This window comes from Eubalaena glacialis, chromosome 1, assembly GCF_028564815.1.
Source record: "Eubalaena glacialis isolate mEubGla1 chromosome 1, mEubGla1.1.hap2.+ XY, whole genome shotgun sequence".
Taxonomy (NCBI): Eukaryota; Metazoa; Chordata; class Mammalia; order Artiodactyla; family Balaenidae; genus Eubalaena; species Eubalaena glacialis.
This window is the reverse complement of record NC_083716.1, coordinates 94,359,555-94,376,281: the sequence shown is the minus strand read 5'-3', so window position 1 is coordinate 94,376,281 and position 16,727 is coordinate 94,359,555. Positions and strand designations below refer to the sequence as shown.

At 40.8% G+C, this 16,727-nt stretch overlaps 1 protein-coding gene across 1 annotated transcript in view; it reads right to left on the bottom strand.

The window, feature by feature from the left end:
- Positions 1–16,727, bottom strand: part of LOC133091320 (formin-2-like) — a 345,797-nt gene that overhangs the window by 234,004 nt on the left and 95,066 nt on the right. Inside the window, 1 exon segment of the mRNA XM_061190473.1 lies at positions 14,255–14,310. Within this exon segment, the coding sequence (XP_061046456.1) occupies positions 14,255–14,310 (56 nt within the window).

Genomic DNA, 16,727 nt, shown 5'->3' with positions numbered 1-16,727 from the left:
AGGGTGTCATTTTAAGGCTGTAAGAAGCCAAACACGTAGGAAATAGTGGGTGATGAGGCTAAAGGCAGAGAATGGCAAGGGAAAGCCTTGCATATCACCCGGGGGTCTTAATCTTCTCTCAAAAGCCATGAGCAGACAGCAGACATGAGTACCTTTGGCTCCTAAAGGGACAGCTCTGGAGGCCTGTGGAGGGCAGATCAGAAGGGACTGAGACTGCAGTGACAAGACCAGCTGGGAGACCACTGCAGGGACCCAACAGGGCTGCGGTGAGTCTGGAGGGATGCGGGGTGTGACCCCTCACGTCATCAGGACTCCCACGCCTGCCATATCCTCCCACCGCGATGCATGCTCATTTCTATATCTGGATCTTCAATCTCTCCTCCATCTGAAATGCTCTCTCTCCTCCCTTCCTCTGTCCAAAAATGATCACTTTGAGGACTTGCTCTAAATTTCCCCTTTCCTAAGAAGCTGTCCTTAATTACAGTTCTCAAGAATGTTCCCATTTTTTAAATTCTGTAATACAACATACACTAAATACCTTGGCCGAATCACATTACAGCTTGCAGATCATTTCATATACACAGACGGGCCCAAGACTGTACAATTCTTTGTATTTCCTTCAAAACCTACAACTACCTTGCACACGTCATGTCAGTACACGTCCAAGAAGCAACCTTTATAAGCTATGAACTTTTATCAGCTCAGCTATCCCTTTAGAGCAGGTGTCCCCAACCCCCAGGCTGTGGACCTGTACCGGTCTGCGGTCTGTTAGGAACCGGGTCACACAGCAGGAGGTGAGTGGTGGGAGAGCGAGCGAAGCTTCATCTGCCACTCCCCATCACTCCCCATCACTCACATTACTGCCTAAATACCACCACCCCGCCCGAGGAAAAACTGTATTCCACTAAACCGGTCCCTGGTGCCAAAAAGGTTGGGTAACGCTGCCTTTGAGCAGCTGCTTGAACTGTTTGCCCTTCTCCACAGGTCATCAACCATGTTGCCCAGCACAACGGGATTTTACACCCGCTAAAGCTCAGTAGAACAAAGACACAACTTCATCTCACCTGCAAGTCCTACTGCCCCAGAGAAAAGCAAAAACAACGTGTGACCTCTAATGCTTTTCTGACATTCTCACCGCAAACTGTAACTGTTTTCCAGATGCCTGCTGGTTTTCACTCTAAAAACTGACAAACCAATTTCTCTTTTTTCTTTATTTCTAAAATTAAAATGTCTAATTTTTGTCCTCCCAGCTAGGTGGAGTTTCCATAAAATGAAAATGTATTTTCCAGGGGGCTTCCCTGGTGACACAGTAGTTGAGAGTCTGCCTGCCAGTGCAGGGGACACGGGTTCGAGCCCTGGTCTGGGAAGATCCCACGTGCCGCGGAGCGGCTAGGCCTGTGCGCCACAATTGCTGAGCCTGCGCGTCTGGAGCCTGTGCTCTGCAACGGGAGGGGCCGCGGCGGTGAGAGGCCCGCGCACCGCGATGAAGAGTGGCCCCCACTTGCCGCGACTGGAGAAAGCCCTCGCACAGAAACGAAGGCCCAGCACAGCCATAAATAAATAAATAAATAAATAAATAAATAAAAATTTTAAAAAATATATATATATTTTCCAGAAAACCCCTGTCTTCCCTGTAATGCATCATGGTGAACACCTTGCTAAAATGTCACCATTTTCCAAGTCGGTGCCTCCACAGGCGTTTCACTGTGTCTCGCCACTTCCGACTACGCCCCTTTAACTGTGCCAAAGTGTTTACCATGGCACCTAAGAACGTTCAGAGTCTGAGGCAAACTTCAAGGAAGACTAAACCGTAATTTTGGACCGCAACCACGTCTTTCCCCCTCCCCTTTAATCCCCCTTTTTCTTACTCTGGTCTATATATATATAGTTTTTAAGTGAACAGGCATTATTATTTATTCCTTCTACACATATTAAGCTAGGCACTGGGTATGAAAAAGTAAACACAGAGATTTAGTCCCTTCCTTCTTTTTTCTTTTTTAACATCTTTGTTGGAGTATAATTGCTCCACAATGGTGTGTTGGTTTCTGCTTTATAACAAAGTGAATCAGCTATACATATACACTTACCCCCATATCTCCTCCCTCTTGCGTCTCCCTCTCACCGTCCCTATCCCACCCCTCTAGGTGGTCACAAAGCACCGAACTGATCTCCCTGTGCTATGCGGCTGCTTCCCACTAGCTATCTATTTTACATTTGGTAGTATATATAAGTCCATGCCACTCTCTCATTTCGTCCCAGCTTACCCTTCCAGCACCCCGTGTCAAGTCCATTCTCTACATCTGCATCTTTATGCCTGCCCTGCCCCTAGGTTCTTCAGAACCATTTTTTTTTTTTAGATTCCATATATATGTGTTAGCATACAGTATTTATTTTTCTCTTTCTGACTTACTTCACTCTGTATGACAGTCTCTAGGTACAACCACTTCAAAACAAACAACTCAATTTCGTTTCTTTTTATGGCTGAGTAATATTCCATTGTATATATGTGCCACATCTTCTTTATCCATTCATCTCTCAATGGACACTTAGGTTGCTTCCATGTCCTGGCTAGTGTAAATAGAGCTGCAATGAACATTGTGGTACATGACTCTTTTTGAATTATGGTTTTCTAAGGGTATATGCCCAGTAGTGGAATTTCTGGGTCGTATGGTAGTTCTATTTTTAGTTTTTTAAGGAACCTCCATACTGTTCTTCATAGTGCCTGTATCAATTTACATTCCGGCTAACAGTGCAAGAGGGTTCCCTTTTCTCCATACCCTCTCCAGCATGCATGCATGTATTTATTTATTTATTTATTTATTTATTTATTTATTTATTTATTTATTTATTTATTTAAGCAAGGAAGCCAGCCAGTACTTCACTTTTATTAATAAAAAAAGAAAGAAAAAGAGATCAGATTGCAGCAGCACTTTCTATGGGAGCTTTTAGGCCATACTGCAAAATATCTAATATCCTTGTGCCTCCCTTCAATTCGTTCATGCATAGAGAGACAATTTACCTCCTCTTCCTGGGGAGTCAAGTGCTTAGTTGGTATCAGATCCTCACCCCTCCTTGTTGCTTGGGTCACATTGTAATATATGACTTTGATTTTATTTTGTTTGTTTGTTTTACATTTTTTTAACATCTTTATTGGAGTATAATTGCTTTACAAGGGTGTGTTACTTTCTGCTTTATAACAAAGTGAATCAGTTATACATGTACATATGTTCCCATATCTCTTATCTCTTGCGTCTCCCTCTCTCCCACCCTCCCTATCCCACCCCACTAGGCGGTCACAAAGCAACGAGCTGATCTCCATGTGCTATGCAGCTGCTTGCCACTAGCTAACTATTTTACGTTTGGTAGTGTATACATGTCCATGCCACTCTCTCACTTTGTCACAGCTTACCCTTCTCCCTCCCCATGTCCTCAAGTCCATTCTCTACTAGGTCTGTGTCTTTATTCCCGTCTGCCCCTACGTTCTTCATGACCTTTTTTTTTTTTTCTTAGATTCCATATATATGTGTTAGCATATGGTATTTGTTTTTCTCTTTCTGATTTACTTCACTCTGTATGACAGACTCTAGGTCCATTCACCTCACTACAAATAACTCAATTTCGTTTCTTTTTATGGCTGAGTAATATTCCATTGTATATATGTGCCACATCTTCTGTATGCATTCATCAGTTAATGGACACTTAGGTTGCTTCCATGTCCTGGCTAGTGTAAATAGAGCTGCAATGAACATTGTGGTACATGACTCTTTTTGAATTATGGTTTTCTCAGGGTATATGCCCAGTAGTGGGATTGCTGAGTTGTATGGTAGTTCTATTTTTAGTTTTTTAAGGAACCTCCATACTGTTCTCCATAGTGGATGTATCAATTTACATACCCACTAACAGTGAAAGAGTGTTCCCTTTTCTCCACATCCTCTCCAGCATTTATTGTTTGTAGATTTTTTGATGATGGCCATTCTGACCAGTGTGAGATGATATCTCATTGTAGTTTTGATTTGCATTTCCTAATGATTAATAATGTTGAGCATTCTTTCATGTGTTTGTTGGCAATCTGTATATCTTCTTTGGAGAAATGTCTGTTTAGGTCTTCTGCCAATTTTTTGATTGGGCTGTTTGTTTTTTTGATATTGAGCGGCATGAGATGCTTGTAAATTTTGGAGATTAACCCTTTGTCAGTTGCTTTGTTTGCAAATATTTTCTCGCATTCTAAGGGTTGTCTTTTCATGTTATTTACAGTTTCCTTTGCTGTGCAAAAGCTTTTAAATTTCATTAGATCCCATTTGTTTATTTTTGTTTTTATTTTCATTTCACTAGGAGGTGGGTCAAAAAGGATCTTGCTGTGATTTATGTCATAGAGTGTTCTGCCTATGTTTTCCCCTAAGAGTTTTATAGTGTCTGGCCTTACATTTAGCTCTTTAATCCATTTTGAGTTTATTTTTGTGTATGGTGTTAAGGAGTGTTCTAATTTCATTCTTTTACATGTAGCTGTCCAGTTTTCCCGGCACCACTTATTGAAGAGGCTGTCTTTTCTCCATTGTATATTCTTGCCTCTTTTATCAAAAATAAGGAGACCATATGAGAGTGGGTTAATCTCTGGGCTTTCTAACCTGTTCCATTGATCTATGTTTCTGTTTTTGTGCCAGTACCATACTGTCTTGATTACTGTAGCTTTGTAGTATAGTCTGAAGTCTGGGAGTCTGATTCCTCCAGCTCCGTTTTTCATTCTCAAGATTGCTTTGGTTATTCGGGGTCTTTTGTGTTTCCATACATATAGTGAAATGTTTTAGTTCCAGTTCTGTGAAAAATGGCACTGGTAGTTTGATAGGGATTGCATTGAATCTGTAGATTGCTTTTGGTAGTAGGGTCATTTTCACAATGTTGATTCTTCCAATCCAAGAACATGGTATATCTCTCCATCCGTTTGTATCATCTTTAATTTCTTTCATCAGGGTCTTATACTTTTCTGCATACAGGTCTTTTGTCTCCTTAGGTGGGTTTATTCCTAGGTATTTTATTCTTTTTGTTGCAATGGTAAATGGGAGTGTTTCCTTAATTTCTTTCAGATTTTTCATAATTAGTGTATAGGAATGCAAGAGATTTGTGTGCATTAATTTTGTATCCTGCTACTTTACCAGATTCATTGATTAGCTCTAGTAGTTTTCTGGTAGCATCTTTAGCATTTCTATGTATAGTATCATGTCATCTGCAAACAGGACAGCTTTACTTCTTCTTTTCCTATTTGTATTCCTTTCATTTCTTTTTCTTCTCTGATTGCTGTGGCTAAAACTTCCAAAACTATGTTGAATAATAGTGGTGAGAGTGGACAACCTTGTCTTGTTCTTGATCTTAGAGGAAATGGTTTCAGTTTTTCACCACTGAGAATGATGTTGGCTGTGGGTTTGTCATATATGGTCTTTATTATGTTGAGGTAAGTTCCCTCTATGCCTACTTTCTGGAGAGTTTTTATCATAAATCAGTGTTGAATTTTGTCAAAAGTTTTTTCTGCATCTATTGAGATGATCATATGGTTTTTATCCTTCAATTTGTTAATATGGTGTATCACATTGTTTGATTTGTGTATATTGAACAATCCTTGCATTCTTGGGATAAACCCCACTTCATCATGGTGTATGATCATTTTCTGTTTGCTAGTATTTTGTTGAGGATATTTCCATCTATGTTCATCAGTGACATTGGTCTTTAGTTTTCTTTCTTTGTGACATCTTTGTCTGGTTTTGGTATCAGGGTGATGGTGGCCTTGTAGAATGAGTTGGGGAGTGTTCCTCCCTCTGCTATATTTTGGAAGAATTTGAGAAGGATAGGTGTTAGCTCTTCTCTAAATGTTTGATAGAATTTGCCTGTGAAGCCATCTGGTCCTGGGCTTTTGTTTGTTGGAAGATTCTGAATCACAGTCTCAATTTCAGTGCTTCTGATTGGTCTGTTTATATTTTCTATTTCTTCCTGGTTTCATCTTGGAAGGTTGTGCTTTTCTAAGAATTTGTCCATTTCTTCCAGGTTGTCCATTTTATTGGCATATAGTTGCTTGTAGTAATCTCTCATGATCTTTTGTATTTCTGCAGTGTCAGTTGTTATTTCTCCTTTTTCATTTCTAATTCTATTGATTTGAGTCTTCTCCCTTTTTTTCTTCATGAGTCTGGCTAATAGTTTATCAATTTTGTTTATCTTCTCAAAGAACCAGCTTTTAGTTTTGTTGATCTTTGCTATTGTTTCCTTCCTTTCTTTTTCATTTATTTCTGATCTGATCTTTATGATTTGTTTCCTTCTGCTAACTTTGGGGTTTTTTTGTTCTTCATTCTCTAATTGCTTTGGGTATAAGGTTATGTTCTTTATTTGAGATGTTTCTTGTTTCTTGAGGTAGGATTATATTGTTACAAATTTCCCTCTTAGAACGGCTTTTGCAGCATCCCATAGGTTTTGGTCATCGTGTTTTCACTGTCATTTGTTTCTAGGTATTTCTTGATTTCCTCTTTGACTTCTTCAGCAATCTCTTGGTTATTAAGTAGTGTATTGTTTAGCCTCCATGAGTTTATATTTTTTACAGATTTTTCCTGTAACTGATATCTAGTCTCAGAGTGTTGTGGTGGGAAAAGATACTTGATACGATTTCAATTTTTAAAAATTTACCAAGGCTTGATTTGTGACCCAAGATATGATCTACACTGGGGAATATTCCATGAGCACTTGAGAAGAAAGTGTATTCTGTTGTTTTTGGATTGAATGTCCTATAAATATCAATTAAGTCCATCTTGTTTAATGTATCATTTAAAGCTTGTGTTTATTTATTTTCATTTTGGATGATCTGTCCATTGGTGAAAGTGGGATGTTAAAGTCCCCTACTATAATTGTGTTACTGCCAATTTCCCCCTTTATGGCTGTTAGCATTTGCCTTATGTATTGAGGTGCTCGTATGTTAGGTGCATAAATATTTACAATTGTTATATCTTCTTCTTGGGTTGATCCCTTGATCATTATGTAGTGTCCTTCTTTGTCTCTTGTAATAGTCTTTACTTTAAAGTCTATTTTGTCTGATATGAGAATTGCTACTCCAGCTTTCTTTTGATTTTCATTTGCATGGAATATCTTTTTCCATTCCCTCACTTTCAGTCTGTATGTGTCCCTAGGTCTTAAGTGGGTCTCTTGTAGAAAACAAATATAGGGGTCTTGTTTTTCTCTCCATTCAGCCAGTCTATGTTTTTTGGTTGGAGCATTCAATCCATTTACATTTAAGGCAGTTATCGATATGTGTGTTCCTATTACCATTTTCTTAATTGTTTTGGGCTTGCTACTGTAGGTCTTTTCCTTCTCTTGTGTTTCCTGCCAGAGAAGTTCCTTTAGCATTTGTGGCAAAGCTGGTTTGGTGGTGCTGAATTCTCTTAGCTTTTGCTTGTCTGTAAAGGTTTTATTTTCTCCGTCGAATCTGAATGAGATCCTTGCTGGGCAGAGTAATCTTGGTTGTAGGTTTTTCCCCTTCACCACTTTAAATATATCCTGCCATTCCCTTCTGGCTTGCAGAGTTTCTGCTGGAAGATCAGCTGTTAACCTTATGGGGATTCCCTTGTATGTTATTTGTTGTTACTCCCTTGCTGCTTTTAATACTTTTTCTTTGTATTTATTTTTTGATAGTTCAATTAATATGTGTCTTGGCATGTTTCTCCTTGGATTTATCTTGTATGGGACTCTCTGTGCTTCCTGGACTTAACTATTTCCTTTCCTATATTAGGGAAGTTTTCCACTATAATCTCTTCAAATATTTTCTCAGTCCCTTTCTTTTTCTCTTCTTCTTCTGGGACCACTATAATTCGAATGTTGGTGCGTTTAATATTGTCCCAGAGGTATCTGAGACTGTCATCAATTATTTTCATTCTTTTTTCTTTACTCTGCTCTGCAGTAGTTATTTCCACTATTTTATCTTCCAGGTCACTTATCCATTCTTCTGCCTCAGTTATTCTGATATTGATTTCTTCTAGAGAATATTTAATTTCATTTATTGTGTTGTTCATCATTGTTTGTTTGCTCTTTAGTTCTCTGGGTCTTTGTTAAACGTTTCTTGTATTTTTTCCATTCTATTTCTAAGATTTTGGATCATCTTTACTATCATTACTCTGAATTCTTTTTCAGGTAGACTGCCTATTTCCTCTTTATTTGTTTGGTCTGGTGGGTTTTTACCTTGCTCCTTCATCTGCTGTGTGTTTCTTTGTCTTCTCATTTTGTTTAACTTACTGTGTTTGGGGTCTCCTTTTTGCAGGCTGCAATTCATAGTTCCCATTTTTTTGCTGTCTGCCCACAGTGACTAAGGTTGGTTCAGTGGGTTGTGTAGGCTTCCTGGTGGAGGGGACTAGTGCCTGTGTTCTGATGGATGAGGTTGGATCTTGTCTTTCTGGTGGGCACGTCCACGTCTGGTGGTGTGTTTTGGGGTGTCTGTGAACTTATTATGATTTTAGGCAGCCTCTCCGCTCATGGGTGGCGTTGTGTTCCTGTCTTGCTAGTTGTTTGGCATAGGGTGTCCAGCACTGTAGCTTGCTGGTCCTTGAGTGGAGCTGGGTCTTAGCGTTGAGATGGAGATCTCTGGGAGAGCTTTTGTCTTTCGATATTATGTGGAGCCAGGAGGACTCTGGTGGACCAATGTCCTGAACTCGGCTCTCCCACTTCAGAGGCACAGGCCTGATACCCGGCCGGAGCACCAAGACCCTTTCAGCCACACAGCACAGAAGAAAAGGGAGACAATAAGAAAGAAAGAAAATAAATAAATAAACAAAGTTATTAAAATAAAAAATAATTATAAAAAAATTAAAAAGTAATAAAAAAGAAAAAAAGAAAGAAAGAAGAGAGCAACTAAACCAAAAAACAAATCCAGCAATGATAACAAGTGCTAAACACTATACTAAAAAAAAAAAAAAGGACACACAGAACCCTAGGACAAATGGTAAAAGCAAAGCTATACATACAAAATCACACAAAGAAGCATATACATACACACTCTCAAAAAGAGAAAAAGGAAAAAAATATATATATAGCCTTGCTCCTGAAGTCCACCACCTCAATTTTGGGATAATTTGTTGTCTATTCAGGTATTACACAGATGCAGGGTACATCATGTTAATTGTGGATATTTAATCCACTGCTCCTGAGGCTGCTGGGAGATATTTCCCTTTCTCTTCTTTGTTCGCACAGCTCCTGGGGTTCAGCTTTGGATTTGGCCCCATCTCTGCCTGTAGGTTGCCTGAGGGCGTCTGTTCTTCACTCAGACAGGACGAGGTTAAACTAGCAGCTGATTAGGGAGCTCTGGCTCACTCAGGCTGGGGAGAGGGAGAGGTACAGAGTGCGGGGCGAGCCTGCGGCGGCAGAGGTCAGTGTAACGTTGCAACAGCCTGAGGCATGCCGTGTGTTCTCCTGGGGAAGTTGTCCCTGGATCACGGGACCCTGGCAGTGGCGGACTGCACAGGCTCCCGGGAGGGGAGGTGTGGATAGTGACCTGTGCTTGCATACAGGCTCCTTGGTGGCTGCAGCAGCAGCCTTAGTGTCTCATGCTCATCTCTGGTGTCCGCACTGATAGCCGCGGCTCACACCCATCTCTGGAGCTCGTTTAGGCCGTGCTCTGAATCCCCTCTCCTCGTGCACCCTGAAACAATGGTCTCTTGCCTCTTAGGCAAGTCTCAACTTTTTCCTGGACTCCCTTCCAGCTAGCTGTGGTGTACTAGCCCCCTTCAGGCTGTGTTCACACAGCCAACCCCAGTCCTCTCCCTGGGATCTTACCTCTGAAGCCAGAGCCTCAGCTCCCAGCCCCCACGTGGCCAGGCAGGTGAGCAGACAAGCCTCTCAGGCTGGTGAGTGCTGGTCGGCACCGATCCTCTGTGCGGGAATCTCTCTGCTTTGCCCTCTGCACCCCTGTTGCTGTGCTCTCCTCTGTGGCTCCGAAGCTTCCCCTCCAGACCCCCGCCCATCTCTGCCAGTGAAGGGGCTTCCTAGTGTGTGGAAACTTTTCCTACTTCACAGCTCCCTCCCACTGGTGCAGGTCCCATCCCTATTCTTTTGTCTCTGTTTTTCCTTTTTCTTTTGCCCTACCCAGGTAAGTGGGGAGTTCCTTGCCTTTTGAGAGGTCTGCGGTCTTCTGCTAGCATTCAGTAGGTGTTCTGTAGGAGTTGTTCCACATGTAGATGTATTTCTGACGTATTTGTGGGGAGGAAGGCAATCTCCATGTCTCACTCCTCTGCCATCTTGAAGCTGCCTCTCTCTGGTCTATATTTTAGTTGTTCACTCATCTTGGAAATTGTTGTGTGCTGGGTTTATAATTAACATGTGAGTTCATATCACTTTTGCCTTAGAGTTCAGAAGGAACATACGTTTGTCCCCCAACCTTTGATATGTCTAACCCATTCTCATGCAATTCAAGTGGCTTGTTTCTGTGTCTCCATCACTATTCCTTCAGAATTACGTTCCCCACACCTTTCTTTTGATCTGACCAATTCTGTTTTACTCTCTGAACTTGCCTCTGCCAAGACACAGGTGAGTAACCCTCAAGTGCCATCAACCAGGCCACCCCACCTCGTTCATACACATTCCTTGATTTGCTCCTAAATAAATATGTTTCTGAAACTAACAATAAATTGTAGTGAGTGGTCATTGTATAAAGTGCATTAGAAAAGATACTCTAAAAGGAGGACCAATAGAAAAGAATACTCAATTCCTCAATTAAGTTTGTAACCCAATTAGGCACTGAGAGGACTGGGGAGGACTGATCAGAGCAGGATCCTGGGGGAAGAGAATTAAGCCAATTTCGAAGGAGGTTAAAACTGGACTTAGATAGGATTTTGCCACTCACCTCAAATCATACACGTTTTTCTGACCTTTGAGAATTTAGTTGCATACAACATATGTGGTAAGAGAGTGTTGATCTTGGTTAATTTATTTTCATTATCCAACACTTTGTAATAAATGTGGCTGTTCTCAATTAATCCATACCGTAATGTGTAGGAAGACCCAACTTTCAATTGCTTTGATGTACCAATTCCTACCCAAAGCTAGCGTTTTCAAAGATCAAATTCTATTCTATTTGCCTTTCAACTAGTCCATTTACATCAGAAAGATGTTGAGAGTTTTAGGAAAATACTTCGAAGCACACATTTTATATATAATTTCAAAATTATTAATTATTATTAATTTAAAATTATTTATATAATTTAAAAATAAGTTTAAAACTGGGTGGTAACCAGTTTAACTACCATATATTAATCTTTAACATAGGAGTAAATGTTTCTAGAGGATGTAATTGGTATTTGGCTATTTATATATTGTAGAATGCAAAAGGATTTACAGTTTAAACAGTATTTCAAATGCCAAAGAATAAAAAACAGAATTGAGAACAGTCCTGTTTCGTTTTATGAAATAACTGTTGAGATAGAGCAGATTTCAGAGCATATTATTTGAAATTAATCAGTAAGTGAGGTCTAAAGAAAGCAGTTTTGTTTTACAACTTCCTGATCCCTCGAGACCATGGGTGACAATGCTCAGGGGTGGCCGCGCGTCTCCCTCCACAGACGCAGAGGATCCCCGCACCTTCCACTCCTTCCAGCTGAGAAAAGGCTTTAGGAATCATGTGTTTTGTCTAGGGATATGGAGCTCTCAGAATTATTAATTACAGGGAGAGAGCAAAAGACAAAACCAATTCCTTAAATTCCAGTGCGCTTGGATGGAGAGAACAGGTGCCTGGACGCACACCTAAAGAAAACCTAGAGTGCAGGATGCGCTTCACCTCTGCGGAGGGCCCCACTCTCTGAGCGCATCGCTTTCATCAGTCACACAGCAAACCCGCCGGAAGCGCCCCACTTCTTCTGCAGGGGCAGCTCACAGACAGACAGACTGCCCTCTAGTAACTAAGAAGCAAGGCGCTCTATGTACAAAACAGAACTGTACGGGTTTTTTAAAAGAGTAGTGAAGCACTAAAGTTAGTAAAATTGACACAATTTAGCACAAAGTTAAACACGTGTCTGTGATCTAATCAGCTTCAATCTATGCCTCTAAAACATATCTTGACATCAGTCTCTTATAAATGGTATAAATACAATAGAATAACTTAAAATAAACTTCTCACCTCATCCATTTGATGATTTTGGCATGAGATGGTATTAAACAGCTGCAGTTTGATTACACGCGCAAAAGTCTAATTTTTGTCATAGTGGAGAGAACAGGAGGTGTAAAGTCAAACAGACCTATGTTCATACCATGGCTCTCACCCTTTATCAATTTTTGATCTGAAGCAAGTTCACTCCTATAAACATCATTTTCTTATCAGTTAAATATGAATTATAATAGTTACTTTAAAGGGTTATTATAAGAATCACATAAGATAATGCAGTAAAAGAACAGGTGCACAGTACATAGGTAATTAATTCTAGTTTCCTGAATCCCTTTTATGGTGGTTACTTTAGGCTCTCACGAAAGAGACACACATCATCTCAGAAACGAATGAGTCCCTAAGTAAACTTATGATAAAGAGTCACCAATTCCAAGAGTACATGATGTCATTACTGAGGGCTAGGCTTCAACTGCTTCCCAACAATCTTACCACCCAATTAATTTATTATATTTTCTAGCTTCTAGACACTTCACTGGCAACAAGGAAATGAGAAGGTGTGAAATTTAAATCAATCTATTTCCCCCGTGAGTTTCCAAGCTGTAACATCAGGTGTTTTAAAATCACCCAGTTCATCAGGTTTTCCACTTATTATTGGTTCAGAGCTCAAGAAACATAGAAAATCACTATAATTTTACACACATGAATATCTACCTTGAATTATTCCAACTGGAATCTTAATACACAAAACAATGTTGTTGGTGTTTGGTCACTGTTGATAGTATAGAATACTTTTGTCCAGGTTTTCTTTGGCGTTATCAATATAACAGAGAATTCAGTAATATACGCCCTGGAAATAAGAACTAGAAAGATCTAACATATTATCCCAGATCACAACTTAGTCATGCCAAAAAAAGTATTGCAAAAATAATGAGAAGATATTTTGAGAAATAATTTTTCTTAATTATTTCTCACTTTATTTCTCTTAACCTCTTTTTATTTTTCTTCATTGTATTCACTACTGGCTAATCATGACACAGTTAATGAACTACCAGCTAAGTCCACCAGGGCCCTTCAAGTGCCCCAGCCTGATGGAAGTCTCTGCTCTTAAAAAAAAAAAAAAAAGAAGAAGAAGCTGGGAAAACCTGTTTTATGACATTATCCTTAAGAGCATCTTTACTCTTATGAAAGTGACCAGAATAGCTATATTTCTGAAAAGCACCAGATAATTTATAAAACAAAGTTCTCAACCAATTTATATCCTTATTTATCCTCCAGGAGGAGCAAACTTCCATGTATGATGCAGGGCTGCTTCTTATGAAAAGGGAAGTCATTTTATACTTGGAAAGTTCTCAAAAATCATCAGATTCTTTGATTTTACAGAGAAGAACACTATGTCCCAGATAGCCTGAGTATGTTGTCACAAACTGACCAGAAACTGACCTGGGCCTGGAATTCAGGAAGCAGCCATCTCATTTTCTACTCAGACCCCACTCCAGAAAACACACTTCTTGGTGGTAATTTCTAACACTAAGTTATTTTCAAAGGTAGAGTTGGGAGAATGTATAAATAAATTTTAAAAATGGTTTTATATCCAAAAGAGCAACTGCTAACCACAATTACTATTTCATATAAGTGTTTCCTATTTTTACAGGGAGTGCATTTTGGTGCAAGAAAAAAAGGCATAAAATGTGTCTTCTTTAGTAACAGAATAAGAAAGTTTCTGTGGAAATTAAACAGACACTAACTAATGTTTCATCCACCAAAGCAACTTAAGAATATTACTTGGTTTTAGAAAAGCCCTGGCACATCTTATAAAAAATCATATCCACGTGACTATTAGTGCAACCAGGCCCGTCTCTATACAACACCTGAGCAGCCGCTGTTTCCTGCTGGAGCCAGCACTTGTGGGCCCAGCTCTCCTGCAGGACATGGAACACCATGGATGCTGAGGAGTTTGTGCCCAGTGCCACTTCCAGGCTGATTTCCTTCACAAAGTCTGAATGGAAGAAAACCCCCTCCCACCTGACTGGAGTCCCCTGCAGGCTGAGAAACACGGCCACCTAGCTGGCTGGGCAAATGGAAAGATAAAGCAGAGGCAAATAAGAGAGAAAGGGATCTGACAACCTAATTAAATCTTCTTACCTGCTGAGCAGCATCTGAACCTTTTTTCGGAGTTTCTAAAACAGCAGATTGAGACTCTGGGTTGAAAAGGAAGAAGACAGGCAATATGTTAAAGAGCAAATTTTCCCATTTCTCCGATCACAAAATGAAACTAACTATAATATACCTTCAGCCATAATAAGCACCCAAATACCCAGGTTATACCTCCGTGTTATGAGGGCATGACTGTTTTTGAGTACATGTAACACAAAAAATGACACACTCATGTCATTAGGTATTTTTTAAATTAGATTATCTCTATGCCTGTCTTTACACATCAGCCATGATTATTTGTGTCAATTGCTAGTTTCTACTTTGTGCCATGAAGTATCTGCCAAGACATTCACTGTTCGTATTATTCACTTAAGTCTGTACAGTGACAGAAGCCAACTCCCCAGTATGGAAGGGTGGGATCTTGGATGCCTTACCTATTGACAACTGACCTTCCACTTTCAGTGAGAGGTAATGAGTGCTCACCAAGGGGCACTGAGTAATTGTCATTTGAGAACCTACAGGACTGAAAATTCTTCATGCTGGAAAACCTAAGGGATAACCAAGACCATGTTTTCTTTTCTTTATTAAGCTAGGGGATACTTTCTTCTAGGTGAAGCTTGCACGGGAGTTACATAAAAACCTAAGAGAGCCTCCAGGAACCCCCAGCACTCTGTGGATGGGAGTCTGAGAACGACTCCCCTTCCCCATCCTGGGCATCTGCAGTGAGGAACCGAGGCCCCGACATAGCGGCTGGTGGCGAGACAAAGACGAGTCTGTCTCCTGACCTTCATGCTGCTCGCTGCCCCCGACTGGCATGCAGACCAGACACCTGACAGCACACAGCTGTCGCTCTGGGGGATACTTCAGACCTTCCCAATTCAGCAGCATTTTAGTTCATGTATGTGACAATGTATAGAAAAAATAAAAGGCAGTCGTGGTTTAAATCGTACAACATATTGCTAAACTACATTGAAAGTTCTCATTTCACTTGGATTAAAGCACAGTCTCCACCTGGACCCACGGACCTCCTTCCATCTGCCCACACCCCTACCTCTCTGGCTCCACACCCGCTCACAGGGCTCCAGCCACACTGGCTTTCCTGTCGCCCTGTATCACGCCAGTCCTGCTCCGGCCACAGGATCTCCCACGGGGGCAGGGGAAGAATGTCTGCCCCCGCCCCCACCCGCTCGCGGGAGCACCCCCGTGGCCCCGCCCCCACCCGCTCCCGGGAGCACCCCGTTCCCCCTCTCTCTCCACAGCGCAGATTCTCTAAGGAAAGCCTGCAGAATTCACTTGTTTGCCGACTTCGCTCTCCCCTCGACTAAGTCAGACGCTGTAAGAGAGACTTTGTAGATTCTTCCTTAATGAGTCTCCAGCATCCACAACAGTGCCCGGCGCACCGCAGATGTTTAAAATATGTGTTGAGTAGTTGTGGGAGGGGATGAAAGGAGAGATCAAAGAATGAAGAAACCATGGAAGCGAAGCAGCAGCCTCAGGAAAGTGGGCGCTGGGCCATCACTAGGCCTGAACCTGAGCTCAGAGAACATCTTTCAGAACAAAATCACTGAGAACAGCATGACGTAATCACTCACCAACACGTGTCACTGTGGCAACAGAATATTAACAATGCAGGCCTTTTCCCAAATACTCCATTTCACTAAGTTAATCAAAACGTTTGTCTCTTACACTGACAAATTTCTACTCTGAACACAGCACCAGAGTTGGCCAGTTTTGAAGAAAGAGCTTTAACATCAAAGTGAGGACAGTTAATATTAAAGCAAATCCAGACTCTTGAACGCTTTTGTTTTCTGCTGGTTTTAGTCACCTCCAAATCCTCCCAAACACAAGAGACTTGAGACAAGGTCCTGGGGCTTTGTACAGACTAGAACATTTTCTCTTCCTGTCTTTCTATGTAGATGGTGCAGGAAGAGCCCACAGGGTCTCCTGGGGGGTCACGAACAGTATTTTCCCTTAGAAACGCATACAGGGTTTCCCAGCTTTTCTCTATAGCCCTAGACCTTGTGACCTGCCCAAAAAAGCAAACCTCTGGCTCTGATGGTAAAAACAATGTGTACACCCCACCAGAACAATGAACTAGAAAGACTTATCAATATTACAATTTTTTGATCACCTACACCCAAACTTTGAGTTTCTCTCTATCTAATTCAACGGCTACCTGAATTGAGTTCATTCTCCCACCCTCACCTCTTTCACTACACTTACTTCCTTGAATCAGTGTGTTATGACATCTAGGAGAAATTTATACGTCAAAATATTCTCTTCAAAATCATAAGCTGTAGTACAGGAGTTCTAGAGGGTCAAGATGTTAAGGTAAAAGAAATGTATAGAATAACTACAAAGCAAGGGGAAAATGAATGAGAATAATCAAGAGAAGAAAGAAAGAAAAATAAACGTCAAGGAGAAAGAAAACAGGGGAGAATAAAAGTAAGAAAGAGAAAAA